The sequence below is a fragment of the Plectropomus leopardus genome, chromosome 8, assembly GCF_026936395.1.
Source record: "Plectropomus leopardus strain MGB_pleo_1.0 chromosome 8, ASM2693639v1, whole genome shotgun sequence".
In the NCBI taxonomy this organism is placed as follows: Eukaryota; Metazoa; Chordata; class Actinopteri; order Perciformes; family Serranidae; genus Plectropomus; species Plectropomus leopardus.
The window spans coordinates 35,864,918-35,892,729 of NC_142183.1; the positions used below are offsets into that span (position 1 = coordinate 35,864,918).

The 27,812-nt window shown below is 39.0% G+C and overlaps 1 protein-coding gene across 2 annotated transcripts; it reads right to left on the reverse strand.

Annotated features, from left to right (window-relative positions):
• Positions 1 to 853: 853 nt before the first annotated feature.
• mgarpa (mitochondria localized glutamic acid rich protein a) lies at positions 854 to 27,348 on the reverse strand. Of its 2 annotated transcripts, XM_042492712.2 has the most exons (8): positions 27,134 to 27,348; positions 22,826 to 22,926; positions 21,359 to 21,464; positions 16,071 to 16,091; positions 9,341 to 9,625; positions 4,518 to 5,608; positions 3,887 to 3,933; positions 854 to 3,701 (listed from the first exon to the last, which is right to left on the reverse strand). In XM_042492712.2, the coding sequence occupies exons 1-7, from the start codon at positions 27,207 to 27,209 to the stop codon at positions 3,898 to 3,900; spliced, it is 1,716 nt and encodes a 571-aa protein (XP_042348646.2). In that variant the 5' UTR covers positions 27,210 to 27,348; the 3' UTR covers positions 854 to 3,701; positions 3,887 to 3,897. The 2 variants fall into 2 exon arrangements, with proteins under 2 accessions (XP_042348646.2, XP_042348648.2); XM_042492714.2 differs by lacking the exon at positions 3,887 to 3,933.
• Positions 27,349 to 27,812: the final 464 nt, after the last annotated feature.

Consider the following 27,812-nt stretch of genomic DNA (forward strand, 5'->3'; position numbering starts at 1 on the left):
AAGATGGCGAACTGAAGCTGTTTGTGGCTTTCTGTCAAAACAGGCTGTCTGAAGGAAAGGGACGGCGATGACAATACTCTCAATGTTGCGTACACGGATATTGATTTTTCTAGGTTCGACCATTTTTTTGTGGGATTTTTTTTTTTTTGGTGGCTAAAAGATATTTAGTTGCTGAACCCTCCAGAGCACAACATTGCTTAGCTTCCATACCTTGAAAACTTTGAGGGAATTTATTCAAATTAAGCAAAAAATCTACCTGACTCAAGAATGAACTGATTAGATTTTGGTGGTCATAGGTCATGCTCACCGTGACCTTGCATCCATTTCATTCTTGTAAATGAATTATTTCCTGAACACTTTGAGGAATTTCTACAAATTTGGATCCAAGTTCATTTGAACCCAAGGATGGACTGATTAGATTTTGGTGGTCAAACGTCAAGGTCATGGTGACCTTGTGTTGTCTTATTTTTATGAAAGCAATATCTCAAGAACACCTTGATGTAACTTCTTCAGATTTGACAAAGACATCCACTTGGACTCAACAATGAGCTGATAAATATATAATAAACAGGCCCACGAGGCATCTGCACCCAGAGTCTATCATATTATTTATACTTACAGCTTTTTCTTGTAGATACCATTAGGAGTACTACCAAGAGGCAGAGGAACTGGATTTTTGAAATTAATTATCTGCCTCATACGCTACTGTCAGGATATAGACTGCCAAAAAATTTGTCAAAAAATTAAATGTAATAGTGATAATTATTCCTATAAACTGTCAAAAAAGAGAACGTTACAGATTGTGGCTGTGTTCTTGGGAAAAATGGGTTTTAAAAAAATCACAACACAAATATCATGTGTAATCCCTTTATTTTGCGAAAACAATTAAAACAGTCATGTGTTAAACAGTCACAGTTTCTGTCCTTAACTAAGTCAAAGGCATCAACTCACGTCTTGTTATTAGAAACCTGCCTACGACCATCAAGGACACATCCATTTTCAATACACAGTAACAGTCAAATTCAGTTCTTCCCTCATTTATCTCCACAATCTATTTCAAAATCCTGTACACCAAGATTGCACAGCCAGAAGTTAAACAGCAGAGATGAAAAAATCTGAAAGAGAATAAAGGAAGAGATGACTACAACAGAGTTTTTAAAGCGTTTCACACTGGAGACTCGTCTTCAGACATCCGTAACATCACTTCGGACTTGCTGCATGCCTTTAAATCACACATCCACACAGATCACAGTGCTACAGCATGACAAGAAAAGCTCTTCCAAAAGACAAAAAAAGCAAAGAGCAACTGTATCTTCTCCATTCCTCTATCACAGTTCATTCAAGTGTTCTTCACTAAACCATGACACTGAGCTACACTGACCATTCTAACTATATCAACGGCTAAGGAGGAAATGTGGAGAAAAAGCGCACACGAAGAGCTTTTGCACAATTCATATTCAGTTATGTTAACATTTAAAAGAGATTGCAACTTCATATCAGGGAGATGTTCCTAACAGTTAATACATTCACTGGATAATCAGATTGTCTACCAACTTCAGGAGGAACAAACTCACCTAAAAGTTAACTTTACGCTGAATATGAAGACAAACACACCTACTGCGCTGCTCTCAGTGGATCACAACTTTCAAGCTGGTTTCATCTCTGGCCACACCCAAATCAAAGATGTCACAACTGGTGTTTTCCAACAGCTGTCAAAGGCAACAGACCAGCTGTGACCTCAGCCACTGGGATGTGGCCAAGGGTGAAACATGCTTTAGAGTTATAACTCAGTGAGAACAGTGCAGCAGCAGTCTTCTTCAATTTCAGTGCAAAATCAACCTTTTTTTAAAAAAAACATACAACTAATGTCTGCCTTATACCGTTTTACAGGATCAAATGACAGCTATAAGGATGTGCTTATTGAAGTCTTAGGAAGTGTAACACTGTGACTGCATCAAGAAGAGGTCTGTAGTGTCCTTTTAGAGACTGAAAACACAAGGATCAGTGAGGTAGCTGCTGAATGTGGGCTGCTGGGCCAGAGTGCTTCTTCATAAAAACGACAAACTGCAGCACGTTTCCAGTTGTTCATCTTCACACCAAGGGAAGCCAAGGAGACACCTGAGGGTACTGTAAAGAATGCTGGTGAACTAAAACACCCCATTGCTTCTTCAACCCTTTAAAATCTGAGCAAATTGACTTAATTTCTTTAAAAAAAAAAAAAAAGCATGGGAAGGCAAAGAGCAACATAATTAACGCCAAATTACCAAATAATTAGTGGGGAAAAAAACAAAACAGAAAAAAAACAAGAAAATGACATGGAAATTAGCACAAAAAACAAAAATTAAGTTAAAAACAAGCAAGAAAATGACCTGAAAAAAGGGCTTAAGAATTATACTGTTCTGTGATATAATTTGTGCCAAAATGTCAATATGAATGAATAAAGTTTGGTTTTTTTTCCTAGCTTTAACAACAATTGTAGATCTACTAATTTCCTGCAATTTGCGGAACATTTCTTACCAAGTTTCACTGCTTTTACCCTGTGTTTTTGAAAGAATTTGCATCAATTTGCTCAGGTTTCAAAGGGTTAAATACTTATGAGGGCGTCTGAAAGCAGCGCAGAAGTGATGTTGATTCTGGTCTTACAGGGTTAAGAGATGGTTCACACAGTACAAGTGTATGTGGAGAACCTGAGTAAAATGGGAACTCTGGTATTTCACAACCTGGACTCTATTTTCCCTTGTTTTTGTTTCTCTGTGAGTCATGGGAATCACATTTTTGTTCAAGTATTGAGAGAGAGTGCTGCAGTCAGCAGCAGAAAAACAGGCTGCGATGTAATCACTCTGGGCAGGTGCACCCGTCAGTTTACATTTGTTTGTTTTTGCCATTGACAGGTTAGATTATTTAGAGTTTCTGATGATGTTACAGAAAAGGACCTTACATGGAAACAAAATTTTTTTCTGTATCTTACAAGAAGTCCTGTTCTGATATCTTGCAGACTTTTTCACATTGTTGGAATTAGCTTAGTATTCTGCCATGATATTGAAATCTTTTAGAGACTCAAACATAAACTATTACTAGCACTCCTCTCTCCAACTCTCAGTAACGTTTCCAACATTTTCTTCCAGCAATAAGTCACCTTTCCAAACTAAATTCAGACAGAAAACACCCCAGAACAAGTGAGAGGTACAGAAGAATGTTCCCCGGGTCACTTGGATGCAAAAAAAGGGAACACAGGGTCCGTGTTGAAATATGCCGAAGTTCCCCTTTAACAGGATGTGGTGATAATTATAACAAAATTCCACCGGTGTGATTTTGAGGCAGTAAACACTGTAACAGTAAAAAAAAAAAAAAAAACAGAAAAAAAGGTGGGTCTGTATGGCTCAGTTTTGTTCACAACAGTAAACAGGTTGCAATTCTTTGAAGTAACAAGATATGTTATCTAATAAAAGATAAACCAGACATGTTCAGCTACCGACAAGACACGGAAATCGGTGTGAAGTGTCACAATAATGGGCACTGCTAATATGCTGGGATGATGGTTCCATAAAGCAGACATTGATCTAAACACAGTGTGCATCTTTACTCTGGCACTACATATTAGTTGCTTGCAGTTTTACAGGTAAAGGGAGGAGGGGTAAGTGTTGGAGAAAGGCACATCCTCTTCTTCAGCAGGATAGAAGTCATCAATCAGGAGCTGTTTACTGTGATGGAGAACAGAAACACAAGTCAAGAGGAGTGTAAAATAAACCAACTACCCATCCCTAGAGTATTTGAACCTGTTGTAAAGCAATGTGGATGTGGAGAGTGGGAATGTTTAATTTTAATGAGAAGTGTGTCATGTCTACAGCCTACTCTATCATAGTAGAAATAATCAAAGACTCAGTACCTTATTTGCAACTACTGCATTTGCATCCTAAGCAGACGTCGCCTACCCTGAGTAGCAGAGTTTAAAAATCCATGTTAGAGTGCTTTTCAAGAGCCCACTGATTGAGATCAGGGGTATACGTTTCATTACATAAAATTTACCGAAATATCATGTTAATCAGAACGGGTCTCTCTGACCCTTTCTGAAAACACTGTTACACTCTACAGTCAAGACTGAGACATCTGCTCATCACATCTACAGCCCCAATTGCTAAAATGTTGGCACTTTGTATAAAGCATAAATAAAAACATGATGCAATGACAAGATATTTGATGTTCAAACTAATAAACTTTGTTCTTTTAAAAAATAAATATACACTGATTCTGAATTTGGTGCCTGCAACAAAAGACTGGTACAGTTGTGGAATACTCAAAAACACATGTCTGGAACATTCAACAGGTTAACAGGTAACAGATGATAGTATCATGATTGGTATCATGATAAGTACAAAAAACAATAAAGTTTATTAGGTTGAACATAAAAAATCTTTTCATTGTACCGTATTCAATAATATGAATTGTTGTTGTTTACTGATCATGATCCATACATCGAGTCTTTAATCAATCAGTCTAAAAACAAAGTTAACTGGTACCTCAGAAGCAGAAGCATCGTCATCGTCTGGAGCTGGGATGATTCTACCGGTCATGGACCCCACTCCCAGAACCTTGGGCCGTTTTTCAGTTTTAGGTGTTCCTTCCAGAACCACAACAAGGTACTCTCTTTTGGGAGCTTCTTCAGCGGTCTCTGTAGCGCTTTCAGCTGCTTCTTCTATCGCTGGGCTGGCTACCTCTGTAGCAGGGGCTGCTGCAACTTCTTCCACAACTGCAGCGGTGACAGGCTCTTCAGCTACAGCTGTGGTGACAACAGGCTCTACAGGGGCCTCTTCTACCACTGACGCAGCCTCTTCTGCTGCTAGGACCTCCTCAACAACTGGTGCAACCTCTGCTGGTGCAACTGCCTCTTCTGCTGGTGCAGTTTCCTCCTCTGCTGGTGCAACCTCCACTGGTGCAGCTACCTCCTCTGCTGGTGCAACCTCCGCTGGTGCAACTGCCTCTGCGGAAGGTGCAGTTTCCTCCTCTGCTGGTGCAACCTCCGCTGGTGCAGCTACCTCCTCTGCTGGTGCAGCTACCTCCTCTGCTGGTGCAGGGGCCTCTTCTACTAGTGCAACTTCCACTGGTGCAGGGGCCTCTTCTACTGGTGCAATCTCGACTGGTGCAGGGGCCTCTTCTACTGGTGCAATCTCGACTGGTGCAAGGGCCTCTTCTGCTGGTGCAAGGGCCTCTTCTGCTGGTGCAGGGGCCTCTTCTGCTGGTGCAGGGGCCTCTTCTGCTGGTGCAGGGGCCTCTTCTGCTGGTGCAACCTCTACTGGTGCAGGGGCCTCCTCTGCTGGTGCAGGGGCCTCCTCTGCTGGTGCAGGGGCCTCCTCTGCTGGTGCCAAGTCTACTGGTGCAGTAGCGTCTTCTGCTGGTTCAACCTCAACTGGTGCAGTAGCCTCTTCTGTTGGTGCAACCTCCACTGGTGCAGTAACCTCCTCTACTGACTTAATCACCTCCTCAACCGGCGCAGTTTCAACAGGCTGTTCCTCTACTGGTGCCAGGGACTCTTTGATGTCTTCAACAGCAGGTGCCAATTCTTCATTTACTTCAGTGATCTTTGGTACAGCAGAGGCAGCTGCCAGCAGCACTGAAACACAAAATCCAGCCATCCAAACATCACTGATGCTCAAGTTATATTTTCCCACATTTAGCTCAGACAACTTGTGGTGGTTAGCCAAACGTAACATTTGTGAGAGGCTTTAAGCAAATCTGGTGGAGTGTGACTACATGCAGGTGTCATGTTGCCTCCCAGCAGTGGAAGAAGTTAAAAAGAAACGGGGGCATTACAGGTAAGGAGTGCAAGTCATAGGGGGCATTGATGTAGTGCCGTAAACCAATGATCTTCCGTAAAAGAAAAGGAATTATACACAGAAATTCTATACAGACAAAAGCAAAAACAGCGCACCTATTAATAGCTGGCAATTTTTGTGGGATTTGGATGCACTTCTAGAGACTATTGGCACAAATGCATGATTTTTTAGGTTAATATACGTCTTGGGCAGAACCATGATATTACAGTATACCAGGGGATTTAGAAGTGTTTATAAAAGGGATGTTTTTCAATACCGTCATCAATACAAGCGCTCCTCTTTCTATTAAACCAATTGTATATACTGTTCAGCATGTGCCACCAGAGCTCAGTCTGCGGTCTCTACTAGCAAAACAGGCAGATGAACTGAAAGACAACGCAACAGAGAGGGAGAAGTTGCAGGACTGTCAACAGCTGGCAGCCAGCAGACAGAGAGAGACTGTGGGGAATAACTGCATGATTTTTTGCATCTAACTTGGTGAATGAAGGATTTATTTGGACCAAACCAGAGCTGGTGATTGTGCGAACAGTGGATTTACTATTTAGTAATTCATCTTAATCTATTAAGATTACTGGTAAGAGTAACCAAGATGGTTTGGTTGAGTTTTATTTAGTTTCTATCAAGTTTGAATGAAGTGTGTTTTATGATAAATTAAGGAGGCAGTCTTGTCAGTCTTCAATGACTGAGAGAAAGCTGAACCCGGAAGGTGGGTGTACAGCTGTATTTTTCTGTTTAATAAGGAAAACAACTGTGTATTACTTTTCTTAAAATTTTGTGGGTTTCTACTGTGTATTTATTTGTCTGAAAAGCTAAGAGTAAGCAGTGCACTTGCCGTCGGGGGATTTAGCGCAACACACTTATAACATCATCAACCTTATACCCAGCTGAAATTTCAGAAAGGTATAAAGGTGTGAAATGTCACATACTAGCCAAGACTAATTAATACATATACTGATCTGAGAGGCTGAAACAGTTAAATATATCAGCAAATGTGTGTTTGTATTAAAGATGTGTTGTCGGGGATATAGCACGTACTGGTTTGGACATTTTATAGAAATCGTTAGTCCTCTTAGGTGGACAAACTATGCAATTTCTTGTTACTTATAACGTCTGTAATACAGGAATGCTGATAAACTGTATCTGTAAAGAGACTATAAACAATATGTTTGTTAATCAGAATTATTGGAAGGAGTCTTGAGATCCAAAGACTTTGTTGCCAATGACTGCTTTTCTGAAATTGTTGTCCATACTGACCTTGTAACTTTCCATTGTAAAAGTAAAAGACAAGGGAAAAGGGATGCGCTTTGATGTATACCAAACTCCCAGTGCATTGTGACAGTGTAGAAAAGAGAAAATGGGTGCAGAGGGCAGTGAGAAGGAAATGCAATGCATATGAAATGCATTTATTAAGTACGCATTTAATCAGGCTGATTAAAATGCTGACTTAGAAAACAAAGAGAGCAGGCTTGTGTGTAAGCTGACTGAAGACTTGCATTCAATATGAGATGTCAATTTCCATCATTTACAGAAAATTGTTGGATTTCTGAGAAAATAAAGGAACTTTAAATGGGTAAACTGGAATGAATAGCTGTCAATGTCCTTACTTTACTTCTGTAAAAAGACCAATTGAGACAAATTAAAGACGGCAGTAAACCTTTCCGGCTTCATAAAGGTTTTATTGTATGACTTTGTATTAACGTTTAATGTTCACAGTGCTCATTATCCAGTTATAAGCAAAATAAAAATATGATCACATTTGGGTTGGTCACCTGATGAGTAATACGAGTTGCACATTACACTTATGGAAAAGAACACACTTAAGCAGTTACATTTTGTACACAGCCATCTCATCTTGCTGGATTTACAAATCTGCGGCACAGCTTAACAATTATCAGCCTACTCTGTGATGCCTGGGCCAAGAAGTACAACATTACAGATGTTTCAGTGAAATACAGCGTTTGGTCAAATCCTGTAAAATAGCAGTAGGGGCTTCTAAACAAAAAGATAGCAACAATATCACAGCGTTTGTTCCTGCTTGTTCTCCACGTCTGTTTCCCTGTGTGTGGTTGGTGGAACCTGATATAAATTGGCTGGTTTTAAGTCATGTTAACTTTGTGAAATAAGGCCAAACTGGATGATTGTTACTCAGAGTGATCACATTTATTTCACCCATAACTGCGAATGAGCCACACGGAGACCTCACTGACACTTTGGAAACGTCTTACTGTGGCGTGCAGCTGTAAATCAACAGGAGCCTGCTGAGATGTATTTGCTGGTTTGTGACATCTCTAGCTCCCATAATAATCTCAACAGATATACACATCACAGTGATCTACACTGCACACCAGGAGAAGTCATCCTTACGTCAAGAAACGCTCAATCCGCCCTTTCTTCCCACTCCAATAAATACAAGACAAAATATACATTTATAAGGAAGATAAAGAAGATTGGTGAATAACAGGTGAACCCCGGCACCTGAGGAGAAGCAGCTAAAACCTAGTGGATCTAGACAGTGACTGAAAGTTACCAGTGACGGAAAGTTATCAGTTTTATTGTTCCAGTGTTGTGAGGGAAGAAAAAGACCTGCTATCAGTGGTTCTTTAAAGTGATTTAAACTAGGGATGTCCCAATCATGTTTTTTTTGCCACCCATCCGAGTCATTTAATATTGAGTATCTTACGATACCGAGTTCCAATCTGATACTTCTGTTTTTCTAGATAATACAGCTACACGGTGCACACTTTAAGAAAGCTTATTTAAAGTTATTAAAAACCAAGCCAATGTATGACCTATGCTTGACAATATGAATAAATGAATAGCTCTGTAATGCATCAGCCTTTTTGGTCTGTCCCTTTAAGAGAGATGCTTTGATGCAGCCTGAGTCTGAGTTACGTGAATGAACTGTATTCCCTTGAGTGTTTATTTTTGTTGTCCTCACATCTTTTAGGTGGATTACACTTCATTAATACATAAGCCATGTTGACTATTTGTTCGTGAAGCTCGCGTATCAGCAAGGGTGAGTATGGCTGCAGTAAGCTCTTCACTGCTCTCCTCTCCTCTGAGCTGGGCGGAGAAACACCATGCGCTAATGTTATCACACTGAGCTGAAATGAAAACAAGCGCTCATAACTTTGGTAAATAACATAAATTTACAGTCTGCAGTCTACCCCTGCTCTTACACACACAACAGCTTAAGAGAGGAAAGATAGAGACAGCTGGGTGAATGAGTGTTGAAAATGGTAGCTGTCCATGTTGCTGTGCATATATTAAAACGTGTGTGATAACTGACCTAAAACAAAGGATCAGATGGCTCTATAAGCTAAAAATTCCCTGCTCCTGATCAGTAAACAAATGCCGTGATTGGCTCTGATACTGATGTTTAAGATTGAATCAGGACATCCCTACTTTAAAGATGGTGAGATAGAAAGTGTGTGTGTCTCCCTGTAGTGAATGTGCGGAACCTCAGGCCTCAGAGGCAGCTGCCTCCTCATCAGGTGAAGAAGTCGTACCATTGCTCTCGGGCTCCTCGGCAGCAGGTTCTGCAACAGCCTTGGCGGCCTCCTCGACAGCTTCCGCCTCTTGAGCCACTTCTTCTGCAACTGCCTCCACTTCACCGGCAACCTCTGCAACGTCCTCTGCCACCTCGGCGACAACCTCAGCGGCCTCTGCGACTGCTTCAGCGACTGCCTCCACTACAGTCTCGGCCTCACCATTAGCAGCTTCACCGGTCTCTTCTTCGCCAACCTCAGCCTCTGCAGCAGCCTCCTCAGCTGCCGCTTCCTCCTCCTCTGCAGCTGGAACACAAGAGCCAGGAGGAGTGGATTAGCCAGAGCATGGGGTTGATTCACAGGGCTGACAGTGAGCAGCCAGCAGTCAGCTACACATCCTAATCATATTTATCATTGTGTATCTCTCTCACACACACACACACACACACACACACACACACACACACACACACACACACACACACACACACACAAACACACACACACACACACACACACACACACACACACACACACACACACACACACACACACACACACACACACACACACACACACACACACACACACACACACACACACACACACACACACACCAAGCAAAACATCCCTCTTCAAATGAGATATTTTGATTCAAAGCAGCATAATATTCACATAATAATATTGTGAATATCTGATTAGTAGCTGAGTTTCCATTCAAGCTGTGTTAGGGCCCTGAGACCAAGTAGATGGTTGGCTGTCTGAGAGCATCTACAGTCCTAGTTTTTGCAGTGTGTCCCAAACTGTTGGCACTGTTCGGCTGTGTTCAGTTGAATCAGCACGTTGGAGTTGGAGTTGTTGGAGCCTGTCAGTGAGTGAAATCACTCTGATTGGAAGTTCATGAGAAACGGATGTGAGAAAAGCAAACAAATGTCTTGGAGTCAAGAGACTGTGAAATTGAAAACCAACATGTTATTTGGTAAGATTACTTTTTAGCTACTGAGCCATTAGCAGAAACTGTTCATAATTGTTATTGTTCTCTGACTGATGGTAAATATGGTTTGCTCTTTCATCATCAGGTTGTTACATTTATACTGTTTAATGCAAAAAATGCACTATTAAAACCCATTCAATGCAATGCAGTTTTTGATCCCACAGCTATCAAAGCATAAAAACATGCATTCTATTATTTTGCCTTGGAATTTGTCATTTTTACTATTTTCCACCTGATAATATAATTTTTACCATATTTGGCATATGGAGAAAATACATGCCATTTCCACTAGGTGCACTGTCACAATCAATGTTGCTGCTAATCATTGACATATCCCAGACCGTGATACTCAAAAATCCCCTTTGCATGTAGCATCTTGAATATAATTCTTTTTTTTGTTTGTTTTTTCCCATCTAAGAGCATAGTGGCATCATGAAGAAAAAAAATATTTGATATTTATGATTAGGACTGATGCTGATTAATAAAATAAGCTCAATGAAAGAAAATAATAATAATGTATAATATTATTTAAAAGCTAATTTTGTGCTCAGAGCGAAACAAGTGTGTAGTGATTTGGGCCTTAGTACAAAAGCTCATGTTTTGTACATTCAGGCATGCGCTTCTTACTTAAAATACAGACTTTTTTTCTTCATTGATGCATAAAAGTAGGAAACTAGCGCGCTGTGCTAAGCAGAGAAACCTGAGAAGTGATGCATGGAAGCACTTGGATTCCACATCATAAATCAAAAATCCTTTGATAAAAAGATTCAGCCTTTTGCTGCCCTTTTAAAAGACACCAGCTGACAGTAATAAAAGGGCACAAGTACTTCCTGTGGGTGGGTTTCACTGGAATTCATTTTAACAAATTAGTGTTGGGTCTGATTCATTCACACTTGGGTTTTGGGGAAAAAGTGGCAGCTCTACAAAGCAGATGACAGAAACACTGTTCATGTGCGTAATAGCTCTGATTTTTTCAAATGTCAGGTGCTTTCAGACAGCCACCAGCTGTTGCCAACACTTCCACTGTATTCAGTGTAAACACAACCGCAGCCGTGCTGCCATCCTGAACACACACTGTGTGGACCGATACAGTTGGATGGAAACATAGCTACTAACAGATCATCATGTTTTCCCAGCAGCCTGATCTGAAAGTACTACATGACAAATTACCACTGCCGCAGCAAATACTTCATCTGAACTAAAGACAGGCGACACATTCACTACATAAACTGCATGCAAACTCAAAGACAGGAGAGGGGAGAGGGGGACAGGAAGGAGGGGAGAGGGGGAGGTTAAGGTGCAGGGGAGAGGGGGTGACATTGAATCTTGGTTCTTACCATCCAGTTAACAAGCTATGAGTTATCTGGAACTGTGAGAGTGAGTGTGACAGTGAGACAGCCGGGTGGGTTGTTGTGCGTCTTTAATCTTTGACTGAGATTCCTCCACCATTTGTTCCACATTAACCATCAACACAAACACACTAAGCTGTGTGAGACTGGCAAATGAATCAACTGCTGCCAAACACTGGAGCACTGACTACTGGGAGTGATGATATTCAGCTGGCACAGTGGTGTTTCTGCCAGTTCAGAAGATTTTTCATCACTGTAAGTTTCCATTTAAAAGTGTATTTTAGCAATACCAACAACGTTCCCACAGGTCTTCTGCATAATGAAACAACGCTGACTATAAGGTCTATGTTAACCCTTTGGTAATGGGGCAAATTGGTTCGGTTTCATTCAAAAACAAGCAACTTAACAATTGCCCAAAAAAAGACAAAAAAAATTATAAAAGTTATGAGAAATTAAATAAGCAAAAAAAGTGATAAAAATAAGCAAAAAAATAAGCAAAAATAAGTACAAAAAAAAGTTATAAAAATAAGCAGAAATTGAGCAAAACATAAGCAAAAAAATAAGCAAAAAAAGTTAGAAAAAGTTATGTTTTTTAATTTTTTTTCTGCAATATAACTTTAAATATATATTTTAGATAATTATAAATACAGTTTTCTGGACATAGAACTTAAACAAATGTGCCTAGTAGATGAAAACAAAGGGAAAAAAAATTGGCGACATAAAAAAACATCTGTTCTTCACAAATAATATGTGTTTAGACTGTTAATGACACTTCACTTTTTATGATAAAAAGAAAAGTGTTCATAGGGGACTGACAAAGCCATTGATTGGCTACCAAACATTTTAATTTGTATATGCATCAGTGATAATTTATATAATTTCTTTTTAAAAAAATCAATACTTGGCATCAATGTATGGATTTGATATTGCCACAAAAAAACATAGTATACTATGTATTGGCTTTTTGCCCACTCCTTGTGTTAAATGGAATACCATCACTCACAATAGTGCATGCTAATGTGTTAGCATCAATATGCTCAAAAGCCAAGTTGAAACTGGCCACAGTCCCACAAAACAAAGCCATTTTTTCACATTTAGCCCAGAGTGGTGTCTAACTACAAGATAGTCCATTGAAAAAGAAAAGTCTGTCAAAAGTGGTTTTGGAGACTTCTGTCAAGTCCATTTCTCCTCTTCACAGAGTTACACATTAACATTTAGCAGCAAGAGACAAAAAAAATGATGAGCGGAGCAGAGAACCAATGTCCTCCACAGAACTGTCCCGAGGTTTTAGGCTGAGCAGAGCACTCTCTTTCTTTCTTAGTGGTACAGGAGGGGAGGAAGGAGGAGGGAGGGGGTTTGATTTCCTGTTCAGATCCAAAGAGTCCAGTTCTAGGACGAATATCCATGCGGCCACAGAGGACCTTAGCTTTACCATTACACTGAAAGAGTAAAGACACAGAGAGTTAGAGGAGAGGAGAAAAAGAAGTCTAGCTTTTTTTTTTAAAAAAAAAAAGCCAATTTACACATCAATGACAGTGTCAATCTAAAATAACAACCACAGAAGCTCTCCAAGTGAAACATGGATATGGGCTGCTGATGGCGATGGCGATGGTGATGGCAATCGCTCTATGAGAAGAAGTCATCAGCTTTTTATGACAGAGTCACCAGTTTGTCTCACTTGGAGCAGATATGTCTGCAAATGACTCACATTTGGAAGAAAACACAACAGTGCATTTATCTAAAGCCTTTGACACAACAGACTGAAGGACACAATGAGGAGTGAAAGGGTCAGAGGAGAGGACCAAAGGCCTTTAAGTCAGGAGGAGAAAATGAAGGAGAGGTGAGAGGTCAGATTGGAAGCCAGGTTAAGTCGGAGATAAAATCTACATCTACAGAGTAGGATGGATTGCAAATATGTCTAAAGCCAAAGCTCAGCCTCACAGGATGCTGGAAATTATTTGGATGCCTCACATCTGTCTTAATGCTCAGAGGCAATCCTCTGCACTATTTCCTCATGGAATTGACTGAAACACAACATTTCGCCATCTGGGCAATCAGCTTTTTCTGTAAAAGCTACAAATCAGTGGAAAACTCTGCCTGGCGCTGTGAGGGGCGACTGATTATCGACAATGACAACAGGACAGACATTGAAGGGTTGGAATATCTGGAACTTCAATATCATTAGGACTTAAAATATAAAGTCTTGACAAATGTCTAAATAAGGGACACTGGAGCTGTATTTAAAACCGTTCACTCACTCAACTATTCTCCATGTAGTGTTTATTAAACAGTGCACTACATAATTGCATTATGGTATACAGATGAAAAATGTAGGGTACATCATATAAACACTCATATTTGTTGTGCATTGCAGGTTTTCTATAATGCACTACATAGTGGATAAAATTAACTGCTGAGAATTTGAACACTACTGCAAAATGTTGAAGACAATATATAGTGCACTTTTTCCATTATAGGGAACGGTTTTGAACACAGCTTGGATATGAATCAGATTGATGTACAAAATAGTCATCAATTAACCTCATTATATTACACCTCTTACTGTGCAATGTCTTCACTTTTTTGCATTAAAGGACCAGTTATGTAATGTTACACAATGTTACGGTTTGTACGCTTGCTTCTGGAAAAACTTAAGTAAAATAAAAAGGTTTAAAAAAAAACACACTGAAAAGACAGTTAAAAGCTGCTCAGCTCTGTCCTCAGTGACCCTGAACTCTGGACTGTTTAACTTGTTTTTAATTTGACAAACATTCACTTGTGATGCGCTATTGTGTCTAGCATTTTATTTTGTTTTGTGTGTGATGTGCTTTTTGTGTTGTATTGTCTGTGTCTGTCTTCCGAGTATCACTTTATACCATGTGCTATTGTGTGCTTCATTTGTCTTGTGCGTCTTTTTCCTTCTATTCCTCTTGTTCAACAAAAAAACAGCATACTCTAAACTGCAATCCTCTATTATTTCACACTATAATCAATCTTGATTTTTTTAACATAATCATTTCACATTATATTTTGTAATCATTTTACATTTTAAGGCATTCTTAAAACTCAGAGCAGCACAATTTCAACTCAGCACTGAGTCTATTCCATAATTTGACTCCCAAAACGCCCAAAAAATACATCTGTATTTCACATTCGTTCTCACTTCACATGTTTCAAAAGTGAACAACCCTCTTCAATTATAATTTCCTTCTTTCAATTTTTTTTTTTTTTTTTTTAAATACAGACCGGAAGGCTTTTGTTTACAACTCAAAAAAGTATTTCCAATGTTCTAAAAATACACAATGCCTACACATTTAAAGATCCTATAAAAGATATTTGTGGAATCAAAATAGCCAGCTTTGTGTATTATCATAACCATACGTTCACACCGGATGCGGTGCGAGTGCTTTGCACTGCGTGTTTAAAATTCAAAGACGATGTAAAGACACACACAGACGCGAATTTATGCCAGGCGGCACGCGGGACAAACGGACGCGAAGGACACAAAAATGCATATTCATGCAAATTGAAATTTTTTAAAATTTTGTGTGAGGCTGTGTTGTAAAAGTCTGTCGGTTGAGATTTTCATCATAAACCACGTTAGCCGTTAGCCGCCTCTCTTAGCTAATGTTAGCACAACCACAGCTGCTGAGGGCGAATTTTCACGAGTTTCAAAATGCTCCAAGAGACCATATACAAGCAAGTAATCAACATTTTTTTCATGTTTGGTGTAAACACACGCCAAGAGCTCTTTTCCAAAATTTAATAAGAGGGTCTAGATTTCCCCAAATTTCAGCACAGTAAGGCATACGTGGCATTACAAGTGAGCAGCACAATAACTTTAAACTGTAGATGGTCCCTTTTTAATAAAATACTAATTAGCCTCTTTAACACAGCCTGCTTGAGGTGGGAATATCAGGCCTTTATCCTGCCTCACCGTTTCGTATAAAAGGCACAATTGCGGAATGAGAGACAGCTTTGTCTTGCCTTGAAACCCCTGTAAGTACAGTGAGAGTATCCCACAATAAGAATTTACAGCTCCCCTCTGAGTTTTACTGTGATGACATGACCTGAAGCTGTTATTATACAATAGCTTGACATCTTTCAGACTGCAGCTGTATATGTTGGATTTGACTGCTGCTGCAATCACATCATTTCCATTTTAGGTGGAGCCATCTTAATTTCCTTTTCACTGTTGACTGTCATTTAGGAACTTTGAGTGGTAAAAACAGAGTGATTAGTGTGATTATGAGCTTTCATCGCGGCTAATGTTAAATTAGTGAAATTACTTGAAGCACAATCAAGCTCATGCCAAAATTTCCCTGAACTTGAGACAGCATCTCAGTGAGCATTCAGAAGGTTGTCAGGCAGTGATAATGAATGCTAAATGTCTGATGACACTACTTACCCTCTTCTTCATCATCACTGCCTGCAAGCAAACAGAAACATCAGTATAAGTTTCATTCTGAAACAAGCAGCAGCAACAGTAACTCAGTTGATGAGTGGCAAAGAAATGCAGTTTAGCAAAAGAGGGAACTAAGGGTTGTCTGTCTGAGAAGTTAACGTAACTGTTTCTCCTTCCAGACAGAATCTGAAAACATGAAAAAGATTACATTCATCTTAGAAACAATGATACACATCTCAATCAATGTCTAATTAACATGCTGGCCACTATTTACCTTTGTAGATATGATTTTTCTTAAATATTATAAATTATATTCTACATTTTATATATGTATATATATATATATATATATATATATATATATATATATATATATATATATACATATATATACATACATACATATATATATACATACATACATATATATACATACACACATATACATATATATATACATACATATACATATATATACATATATATATATATATATATATATATATATATATATATATATATATATATATACACACACACACACACACATATACATATATATACATATACATAAATATAACACCACAGGACTTACCCTCTAACAAGCAATTAACTTCTGCCCATAACATTTTAAAGATGCTTGTATAAAAAGGGAAATGTGGTTTGATGATGGACAAAGATTCCTTAAAATCAATTTATAATAAATAACAATTTAGATTAATTCTTTGGAATTGGCTGCATTTTTCAACACTCAGCCCTAGATACAATTGTTTCTAATACCTCTCTTGCAACAAAATTAGCACATGTAAGCAGGTTTTTTAAACATGTCGTCAAAACCCACTAAAAAAACCACTAAAAATCGGTCATAAGGAAAGGAGTCAATCCTTTCTTGTTGCCTGTAGGGCAAAGCTGTGCACATGGCTCTGCAGAAGGTGAGTGTAACTTTCTGTTATCTTTTTACTGGTGTGTTATGTTCACGGTCACAGACAGGCCAGGAAACAGGTTAACAAACAGTTGAAAGCAGCATGGAATCCAGTAAAAATGTTACGTAGGTTACTTTTAATATATCTCTTATTCAGTCTTAAACTCGTTGCAGGCTAATTTGGGATGATGTTTGAGCATTTTGTAGCAGCACATCATTGCATCTCGCTGGTAAAGGGGTTAAAATTAGCTTGTTCACCCAAGTGTTGTACTTTTATCACTGCCAATTGAAAATTGGCTTAATTTCTTTCAAAAACATGGGAAGACGACAAAGAGCAAGTTAAGAAGAAATTATCCAAAAATGAAGAAGAAATTAGTTTTTGTTTTTTTGGGTTTTTTTTTTTAAAAAAGCATAGCAGATAAGATAAAATGATTACTTGAAAATTAGCATAAAAACAAGAAAAGGTAAAAAAAAAAAATAAATAAAAAAGGGTATGCCCTGGAAAAAAGGTGCTAAAAATTTGCTTTGCAGAAAAAAAAACATTTCCAGAGCTTTTTTAAAAAAAATTTTTTTTTAATCTAACAATATCTTCTTATTTGTAGAACATTTCTTGCCATCTTGACATTTGCCCTTTCCCCATGGTATTGAAATTGAAACAAATGTACTTCGGGTTCAAAGGTTTAAATACTTGTAAAATGGCGTCTGAAAGTAGGACTATTTAAGTTATGTTGTTCCAGGAATCAAAGGGTTAATACCTTCTGTCTACTGCAATCATTTGACCTGGGAGTTAACACTGTAACCTTTCCCATCACATTAAAAAGCCAGATGTTAGCAGGTTTTTGGGTTTTTTTGTGCTGTGGAAAAGATGCTTTATTGCATTTAATGAAAATGAGTAGAAATGATTGATCTTGATAGCAGCAGTGAGCCTGACTCTGCATAAACCACATAGTTGACATAGAGAGTTTATCTCAGCATCACTGTCAGTACACAGTGATGTATCAATGGTATCTGTGCAGTCATCTGCTTTATTACTGTAAACAGTAGTGTAGACTAATCTCATCCATCTGCAGTAGAACATGGGCTGTTAAGAGTCTACTAGCCAGAACAAATAAACAGCTAACTATCAGTGATCACAAACACTGATAATATTCAAACAGAATACACATGCCGTGTGCTGGAGCAGAGGATGTTTGTGTTTATAGGAAATGAGTTTATATTGGGGGGGGTTAGAACAGGGACATTAAGAGGTACGGGACAGAAAAGACTGAGTAATGACATCTTCTTGGCAGACGCAATGCATTTATGGCTTGGATCGAAGATTTATTCATGTCGAGCTTTTGTCAAATCATCATTTTTGACAGAATGGGTGATTCATTTTATTTCAGCCAGGGTGGAAAAACTTCTCAAATAGTACAAACAGCAATTAAATGTAATGAAACATTAAGTCTCATTGGGTAGACGTATTGCTGCACTGTTAAAAAGTTAAAACATCTAAATCAGTGATGTCACGAGAGGTGTCCTTAATCAATTCTAAAGATCGCTATCTATGCATATTTAATATAATAATGCTGAAACACTATGTTCTTCTACTGCAGTCATTTCTCTACCACACTCTGTTTTGTCCATGTCAGCCTGCTGGTGTTGCAGCACTGCTTTCCTTTAACACAGACAGATCTAAACTTTGGCATTTTAGATGTTCATGCAAGTAAAAATAATGTGTCTGAATTTGAAAAATTATTTGGGGATAGTGAATCTCTGAGTTCAGAAACTAACGTTGGTAGTATAGATGAATTTCTTTTAACCTGTGCTGACCATCGCTTTCAACGTTTAAAATGACCTCTCAGGCAGTAAGGGGATATCAGCTGTCACAAATAAATATTCATTCTGGTGTCACAAATAAACATTCATTCTGTGAGTAACTTGACAAGAGAAAAAAAAAACTTGTTTTCAGTCTGATTAAAGTGCTCTCTGCAGCAGGTGTCTGTACTCTGCCAGTGATCATTTTAGCAGGGGGGGAGCCTCCACTCTAAGACTTTCTGTTGAACCATCTGCACCTTCTCTATGAAAATAAAGTAAATTCAATCTGCTAACAAAGATCATTAGGTTAAAAACTTGGGGGAACGGTTTTCTTTCCTATGTAATTCTGGATTTAATTCTTTTTTGCATGAGGGCAGCAATTTATGACTGTTCTCTCTGCAAATTAATCCATTAAATATTTTATAAATGTTTAGTTTTTATAGCATTTCAGGAAAACTGAAAAATATCCATCACAACTTTCAGGAACCCAAGGTGACACTGTCAAATAAATACATACATAAATAAATAAATAAATAAATAAATAAATAAATAAATAAATAAATAAATAAATAAAACAATATGTAATAAGACCTAACTGTTAAACCACTTTGACAAAAGTCCAGAAGTCATTCTAGTCTGCCTCAAAAACCTAAATTTGTTTAACTGTAGACTGTCCTGAAGCACTGTAGCAGCAGAGGTAAAAATACATACACAGGAGAGCAGGCAACATGGCTGTGCATGCGTGCGTGTGTGTGTGTGTGTGTGCGTCCATGCGTGCAGTCTCTAACAGGATGGGTTCTCTCCCAGCAGACTGAGCTGGGCAGCTACACTCAGTCTCTGCATGTGTGTGTTGTGTCAGTGGGGAATGTCACAGCTGAAATAAGCAGGGGATAATCGGAGACTGTCCCACAATCCTTTGCTTGGGGTGAACAATCTGCTTGCTCACAGCATGGCAGAGCAGCAAAGACTGATCACAGTGCAAGTAGTAGCAAGTAGTATTGTGTGCAGTAACCTATCTTTGACCTTTAGCCAATATAATAAAAAAATGTACATTATGACACAACGGTCTGCTTTAAGTACACACACAAAGTCTGCACCTTTTGATAAAGGATAAAGTTTATCTCCTGCATATGCACCAGAGCTTAATTCTGCTGTAAAACAATATCATTTAGTCACTGTTTACATTTTCAGATAGACAGAGGCAAATAAATACATTTGTGTTTCAATGAAGGATCATAGCGTTTTGTTTAATCCAATGAAGTGGTTTCATTTTTCATCTGCTGTTTGTTTGACCTGATTTCAGCACCAGGAGCTGTCCACAGATTTTCTCCTCACACATGGTGCTGATCACAGCACAGAGCTCTTCTGCTCTCTACATCAGGGGACTGATTATTAGATAGTAAGCTCATGTCACTGTCATTTACTTTGGTGGTATTTACCTTATGTGAGGAGTAATTTGCTTTCTTAAAGGGACAGTTCACCCCAAAATCACTGTCCAGCCATATACTAGGTTTTAATTTTGCCATTTACTTGGCAATTCTTACTACCAAAATTGTTGTGAGATGTCACCTAGACCTTTGACTATAAAAATAAAAAGAAAAAAACACAAACAGTTTGATCAACAAAAAACAGTACAGTTAATACCTTGGAAAACCTGGAAAAAGCATTGCTGGAAACTTGCTCCTGGTTTTAGTATTGAAATGTATTTACTATACTGATAAATCTGTCTGTAACTAATTATTATATTTCATGTTGTCTGAAACTCGAGAATGAGACCTGTGTCTCATTGAGACTACCTGTATGAATAACTGTTAAATAAAGAAGACACAGTAAACGTGTCTTTTCCTGTCCAGTCCGTTAAATGTTCTTTAGCGGTACAGTCACTGGCTGGCAGAGAGCACTCTAACTCGACAAAGTTTCATTTTAGGCAAGTTACTGAATCATGATGAGACAGCCCAAATTTTTCCTCCATGGCAACTTACGTCATTTTAACACCACAAAACAGCAATCACTACTGACTAAAGAAAGAAATGTTTAAAAGCCTTTTACTTTAAGACTTGATAAGTTTGGAGTTTCAAATTTTAAAAAAATGCCAACCTGGAGGCAGATCTAAAATAAAGCCAGCAAATACAAGGTCAGACTAAGGGGCCGTTTACACGACAACAACATTTCATAAATATGCCTTTGACATTTTACAGAACGCAGTGATGGCTGCAAAATAAATGAAACAATCAGTGAAGTTGACAAACCTAGTTTTCATCTCAAGTCATTTTTAATCTCCTATCGTATTATCTGCAGCCATCTCAGCTGAAACTGCGTGTACACTGCTCTGAAGGATGTGTGAGCTGCACACGTTCATCCTTTATAAATAACATTTTATGGGATGTTAAAGGTGTATGCATGGTTTTCCTGCATACACATTGTTTATACATTGTTCCTGCAGCACAAGAACAGCATTTATCAAGAATCCTTTGTGGTTTGTCACAGAGCACTCAGTGAGGGAGTGGAGGGGATCTGCTCTTAGTCTGGTAAAGTGGGTGGAAAATTCAAGCTGCAGGTGAGAAAAACTTACTCTTAGGAGGCCATGGTTTAGGTACCCACTCTGTCTTGGGTCTGCTTTTGATTTGTTCTACACGATGATTGAACCTGGCATGGTCTGAGGTCACAGTGTTGTATGCCTGTGGAGAGAGGAAAGAGTCAAAAACCTCTTCATTCTTTCTCATTCCTGACACTAAATGATTTCTTTTCACAAGATTGACTCATGCTGGACTCAGATATAAATTCACCTCTATGAAATTAAACTATGAAAAAAATGTATGTATATTTTTAATGTTCACAAATTCAGATCCAGAAATCCACATTTCAGTAAAAAATTAAATAGAATAAAATCAGGCTGCCCAGTTTCAGATGGTCAAATCCAGATACAAAAATTTCACATCATCTTGTTTCACGTGGGATTAAAGAAAAAAAAAAAAAAGGAGAAAAAAAGAAAGCATAAATTGACACTTTTTTTAAGTCACTGGCATTTCGGCTCTCTCCCTCACATAGATACACACAGAAAAAAAGACTAAAACATGATTTGTCTCACACACTCCTGAGCTGCTCTAACTGAACGATAATGTAAGCACACATGGCATGTTTTTGTATCTTCACAGCTCCAGGCATCCACTTTTTAGTCACATTTTTTGACCACAGAGCACCAGTGTGACTTGCAGATATGGTAAATATATGAACTGAAGAGCTGTCTGTTCACAGTTCACAGTGAATAAATCCTCACACTAAAGGTGCGGCAGTAACAGGTTAACTTTTTGCCGACTGCTAACAGCTTACCGTCAACCAAAAGCTTTAAGTTAAAGCAAACACTGGGTACTTCAAAATAAAAGCTCAAGTGGATCTACTTTGATTTAATTATGACAGCACTTTGTTTTCACCTTCATTATAACAGTACTTTAACAATGTTTGACAGAATCTACTTTATTTAACTTATTGTAATTGAACTCATTTAATAATCTTGCATTTTAGTAGTCTATAGTAGTTTAGAGATTACAAAATATCGAAATAAATATGGCACATCATGATATAGCCTAAAAATATTTCAATATTATGTTTAAGCCATATCTCCTATCCCAAGTCCAGGGAGGCCAGGATGTTGCCATTTGACATTTAAAGTCAGATACAAGGTTTTAAAAGTAAAATCTTTCAATTATATGAATTTAGTAAATTTCTTAGATAAAATTTAAATACTTGTGAAGGCATCTGAAAGCAGCACAAGAAATGTCATCCTGGTTTTAAAGGGTTAAAAAAGAAAAAAAACAACACTAAAAAAACACAAAACTTTGCTGTGGTTCCTTCTATCTGTCAGCCAGTGATGCACACAAACTAATTCTGAGGGAAACGCTGGTTAAAAAAAACAGATGAGTGACATGATGAACATCTTTGGTGGTTAACCCTTTGAGGAAATAAGGTTAGCACTGTCAACCTTGTTGAATTAGGGATTAATATCATTGTATCATGTTGAAGTTTAAATGGCACAACTTACGTATGACACAGCACCAACAAAGGCTCCACTACACAGCAGGGCGTAGACTATGTTCTCCCCTGACCCACCAGGAACTGAGGACATCTGCCGCCGCGGCACAGCTGGAAAGGGTTAAAGGTCACATGTTAGATTTTACTAAAACTGTGAATTATTAGATAACTCAATATTTTCTATAATTGAGCCTTCCTTGTGTGTTTTAACTTTGAGCTCTACGTGTATCAGAGGAGGTTAATAGAGGGACACATTTGCTGAAAGTGACAGAATACAGAGGATCCAAGACCCTGCATTCACAGTTCCCATCAGCTGCGCTACCTGCATGTGCTGACCCTGTGGCCGGACCCTGGTGGCTTTGAAAAGATCCAGCAGGGTAGAAATAATGTGCTGCACAAACCTATAATCTTCAGCTGTGTCTGTCTCAGGGTGCTTTCTCACCAATCCCACTTACACTAAAGCGCTCTGTGGGCTCATGATGCCTCCCTCTCTGATTGGATTGAGCACAATAGATTTAGATTGCCAAAAATATGCGTGTCAGCACTTGTTTGGCGCCTGCGAGATGACGCACTCTGCTCCTCACCTTTGGAAAGAGAAGACATTCGTTTGGTTTCAACCGGTTATAAAAATACCGCAATGAGGTTTGGCCGAGTCCCTGCTGCAGCTCCAGGTGAACTAGTCCCGAGGCGATTGACTAAGCAAACATCTTGTTAAGTTTAGTAAAGCATTTTCTTCCCAGACCAAATACTAATAAAAAGGCAAACAAGCACATTTTGTTAGCTGTGGAAAAACCTTGGCCAGGGCCAGCACCTCCAACTAATTCTTTTGACATCAGCTTTCACTTAAACCCTTCACAAACACCACAGAATCACACTTACAGACAACATGCAGCTGAGCACAATTTACAACTGTTTGGTACAGAGCAAATGAATGTAGGCTAGGTCTAAACCTACAATAAGAAGAAAAGAAAATATTAGATTGCCTGTATAGAAAACAAAGTAAACCCAAAAATATACTATAGAAGAAATATTTGTAGGGAAAAAAAGGATACAAAAGAGTTTTCAGGGTTTCCCCACACGTTCATTTATATGTGGCAGCCTGCCATAATTAAAACATTTGCCGCCACAAATATTTTTTCTATTTTTATTGCTGGACCAATCATTAGGACCACTGCTGAAATATATATACTAGTCAGATATTCACTGCACTCCACTCTTGAAGCACGGAGCATACTCTGGGCACAGATGGAGCAGTAGAACTACAGGCGCATGAAAGTGAAACTTAACTGTTCATTCTGCTGGGTCTAAAAGTTTGCATTCATTCACAAACAGCCACTCCTTTCATCCATCAGTCTGATCTGATCATCTGCGAACAGCTCAACAGATCAATTACCTACCCCTGCTGCTTTATATAATTTAGAGAGAGATCACAGAATGATACAAAAGGACACATGCATTTAAAAGAAAGAAAATAGAAGTTCACTGTTGCTCCCAACCCCAACTGTCCAATACTGCCACACATACACTAATTTCCTGCACTCAGAAGAACTTCTGTGCCTTTTCTGCATCAATTTATGGTGTGAATGTCTTAATTTTTTTCAAAAAATAAGTAATCTGGTACCATCATGCTTTTATTTGGAAGTGGGGGGCAAATGCACATGTTCTAAATTTAAATGCAGTACATTCTATACCATACTATGCTTGATCATTGGATTCTGCACCCCAAAATACTCTCAAATGAATTCCTTTGAGAAAATAAATAAGTCAGTAACAGGACAAATTGCTGCCTTCACATTGGTTTTAATGACTCTGTGTCCTGTATGAGGACAACAATGTCTCATTATCAGCTAGTAGCTGAGGTTTTAGTTTTGATGGAGCGTTGTCCTGTCCAGTTTTGAGGGTATTAAACTCTTCATATTCTCAGGAACTAATCCAGAGCGCAAGGCTCTGACACACTCCCCGTCACCCTGTTATTTATACTGGCTAATCGGCTCAAGTCAGGCTCCAGTGAGTGGGATAAGGTGGTGAAAACTCACAAGCAGTGGAGGGGACGCAGGTCAAGAAGTCACAGGATTAGACCATGATACCATCCTCTGGTTTAGTGGGAGCACTGGGAAGGGACTGAATGTGTGTCTCATCACTGATGGGTACATAGCGGATCTATAGTGGATGTTATTTTGATGTAACCTCCTTAGAGGCCCCCTGTCATGCCTGGCAGGCAAGCCCTTGAAGGAAGGTTAGCCATGCTACTGTCTTTTTTTAGGCACAGACTTTCTGTTAGGGCAGAAGTCAAAAGGGGAAGCAGTCGGGTCAGGACAGTCACGGGGGGGGGCAGGCTGGACATTAGGGAAGGAGAAAAACGATTTTTACGTACCACTAACATGTATTAGCTACTACACCTGAGCAGTCAGAGGCTAAATGTAGCCCAGCATGAGCTAAAGAATGCAAACCTCAAGCTCCACTTCTTTTTTTCACAGCTGAAAGTTCCAGAAAAAGCTTGTAAGTGGGCCTTTAGTTGATCTGGTGTTTGTTACAGTCCTGTCTGTTTGTATTTTCTATTAAGCTGTTAGGGACTGTTGGTTATTTATGAGAGGGGAAGGGGTGGTGCCGAACAGAGGAGGTATGTCAAAAAGGTTTTGAACACTAGGGAGGAACTTTTGTTTTTTTATTTAGGCCTAGGGCATATAACTAAATTGCTTATTTTGTTTTAGTTTAGCACCAATCTTTTTAACTTGTCAAAATGACTTGGCTGTAAAAACCCAATTTATCATTGGATTTTCAAATTCCCAATGGTCCTTGAATATATTATGTGGAGCAAATGTTTCCATCAGAAAAAAAGTACAAGTAAACACAGAAAAATCTTTTAAAGAAAGCACAGCCAAAAAGGCAAAAAAAACCAACAACAAAAAAATCATTAAAAATACTCAAAATTAAAAAAAAGAAAAACAAAATCAAATCTAAATGTAGAGTAGCATGCCCCACTTCAAAATGATAAAAAAGACTAAAATATTTATCAAAGTAATTGGCAGTTCATTTTCTGTGAATTGGCTTACTTATCAACTAATCATCTCAGTTGTACTTGTTTAAATTAACGGTAACTTTAGATATAACAAAACAGTATGTTTTATGACTGTTATATTTTTGAATGCAAAAATCTTAATGTGTAAAGTAAATAATGCTGTCATATTAATGTAGTAAAATGTAAAATTCACAATATTTCCCTATGAGATGTATTGGAGTAAAAGTATAACGAGGCATGAAAAGAAAATATTCAAGTGAAGTACTACCTTAAAATTCATACTTTGGTGCAGTGCTTGAGTAAATGCACTCAGTTACATTCCAGCAGTGGCGGACAGCTGGCAAGAAGACTTCCTCTGACTCTGCAGGTTCTTTTAGGCGGAACTAGAACCCGCATGTTCGTGATGCCAGACAGTGAAAACAGAGGAAATGGTGCTAAAGGCGACACCATCCCGTGTTTCCATGAGTATCTGACGGTTATGTAAGCTCATCGGAGATGAGAGGAGAAGCTGCAGCCACCGGCCGGTTCGTGGCGCACGCTGACATCCTCTGAACGTATAGCTTCTCGTGCCTCTGCACTCATTACATGACTTCACAGTCATACAAGCGTACCACGTGACGAACAGCGGCAACCATGTTTCCACGCGACTCTCAGCCTGGTGAAGGTCACATACACATGTATACATGCCAAAATCATGGGACACTTCCAACGGCCTTCACTTCACAGTGAGGACAGCGCGTGCCACGTTCGTCTACGTGTTAATGGTTCCACCACAGGTACACTGGTTCTAAAAAGAACCTATCAAAGCACTTCTATTGTGTCAAGTGTGGAAACAAGCTGGCAAAGTACGGTTGACTGATTAGATCTGGCAGTCTGCCGCCCTCTTTAACACTGCATTGTGTGGAGTGTGTTTGGAGTCATTATGAAACACTCCAAGCAGGGCTCAAAGTGTGGCCACATCTCAGTGATCTCAGTGAGCTAAACGTCCGGCCTAAAATATCACACTGCTTCAAGAAGAGGCACAAACATGGCCCACAGTCGCCTTTCAGTCAAACTTGAGCTAAAAAGCCGAGATGACCTTCACATCGCACGCGCAGCCATTGATTCTCCGGCATGGTGATGTAGCTATGCGGAGAAACGCGCACGAGGACAAAATGTACTATTCCACCGGTTTGAGTCAAGAGGCAACAGATGGCGAAGAGAACACGTCACGTTTATCGATGACCACAGAGGGAGAGTAAAAACGGGGGAAACGAGTTTAGGTGTGTGTTTGGTGATGATGGCAGTGATGGAACTCACCATCCCGGGGCAACCTGTAGGCTGCTCTCCGCGCCACGGGCCCACACCTCTGCCAGGCCGCTCTGCAGGAAAACATCGCTGCTCTCCGAGGGCTTCGCTAGGAATGCTGCTCTATCAGCAGGAGCTGGATGAATGGCTGGCTGAACTGCTCTGCTCACAAAAACGTGCGAGGAGGAGGCGGAGGCCAGACTTTGCTCTGTTGCGCAATATATCTTGTGCGCCTCCACTGTTTGTATGAAGGGTGGTTAATGCCACAGACCGGGGGAGGCATGTCTGAGGTGTTGTTCATGCCTTTAAGGTTAAATGCTGACTAAGACATATTTTCACTGCAATATTCTGAGGATGTTTTGTGGTGTTGAGAAGTGACAGATCAGAGTGTTCTATTATAAAAATGTTCCCACAATGTTACATGAGAACAAAGGAATTATGTTTTCAAAGCAACATTCAGAATATGTTATTAAGGCCTGAGATTACAGAACATTTTTTTATGAAAATGGAATGTAATGTGAAAATCTAACAACAAAATAAATAAATAAAAATGTATTATGTTTATTAAGAATGTTACCCTAACTTTAAGAACATTCTGGGGACTAAAAGAAAACTTGCCACCAAAAACATTCTAAAAACATTGAATTGGTTGCATTGTGCCATTCTCTTAACATTTCTAGAACCAAAAAAT

Coding starts and splice junctions, on each gene's coding strand:
- mgarpa (XM_042492712.2), bottom strand. CDS start 27,209: ATGTTTTCCTGCAGAGCGGCCTGGCAGAGGTGTGGGCCCGTGGCGCGG. Junction 16,092..21,358: donor TAAACCATGGCCTCCTAAGA/GTAAGTTTTTCT, acceptor GTTTGCTTGCAG/GCAGTGATGATGAAGAAGAG. Junction 9,626..16,070: donor CAGTGATGATGAAGAAGAGG/GTAAGTAGTGTC, acceptor CTTGTGTTCCAG/CTGCAGAGGAGGAGGAAGCG.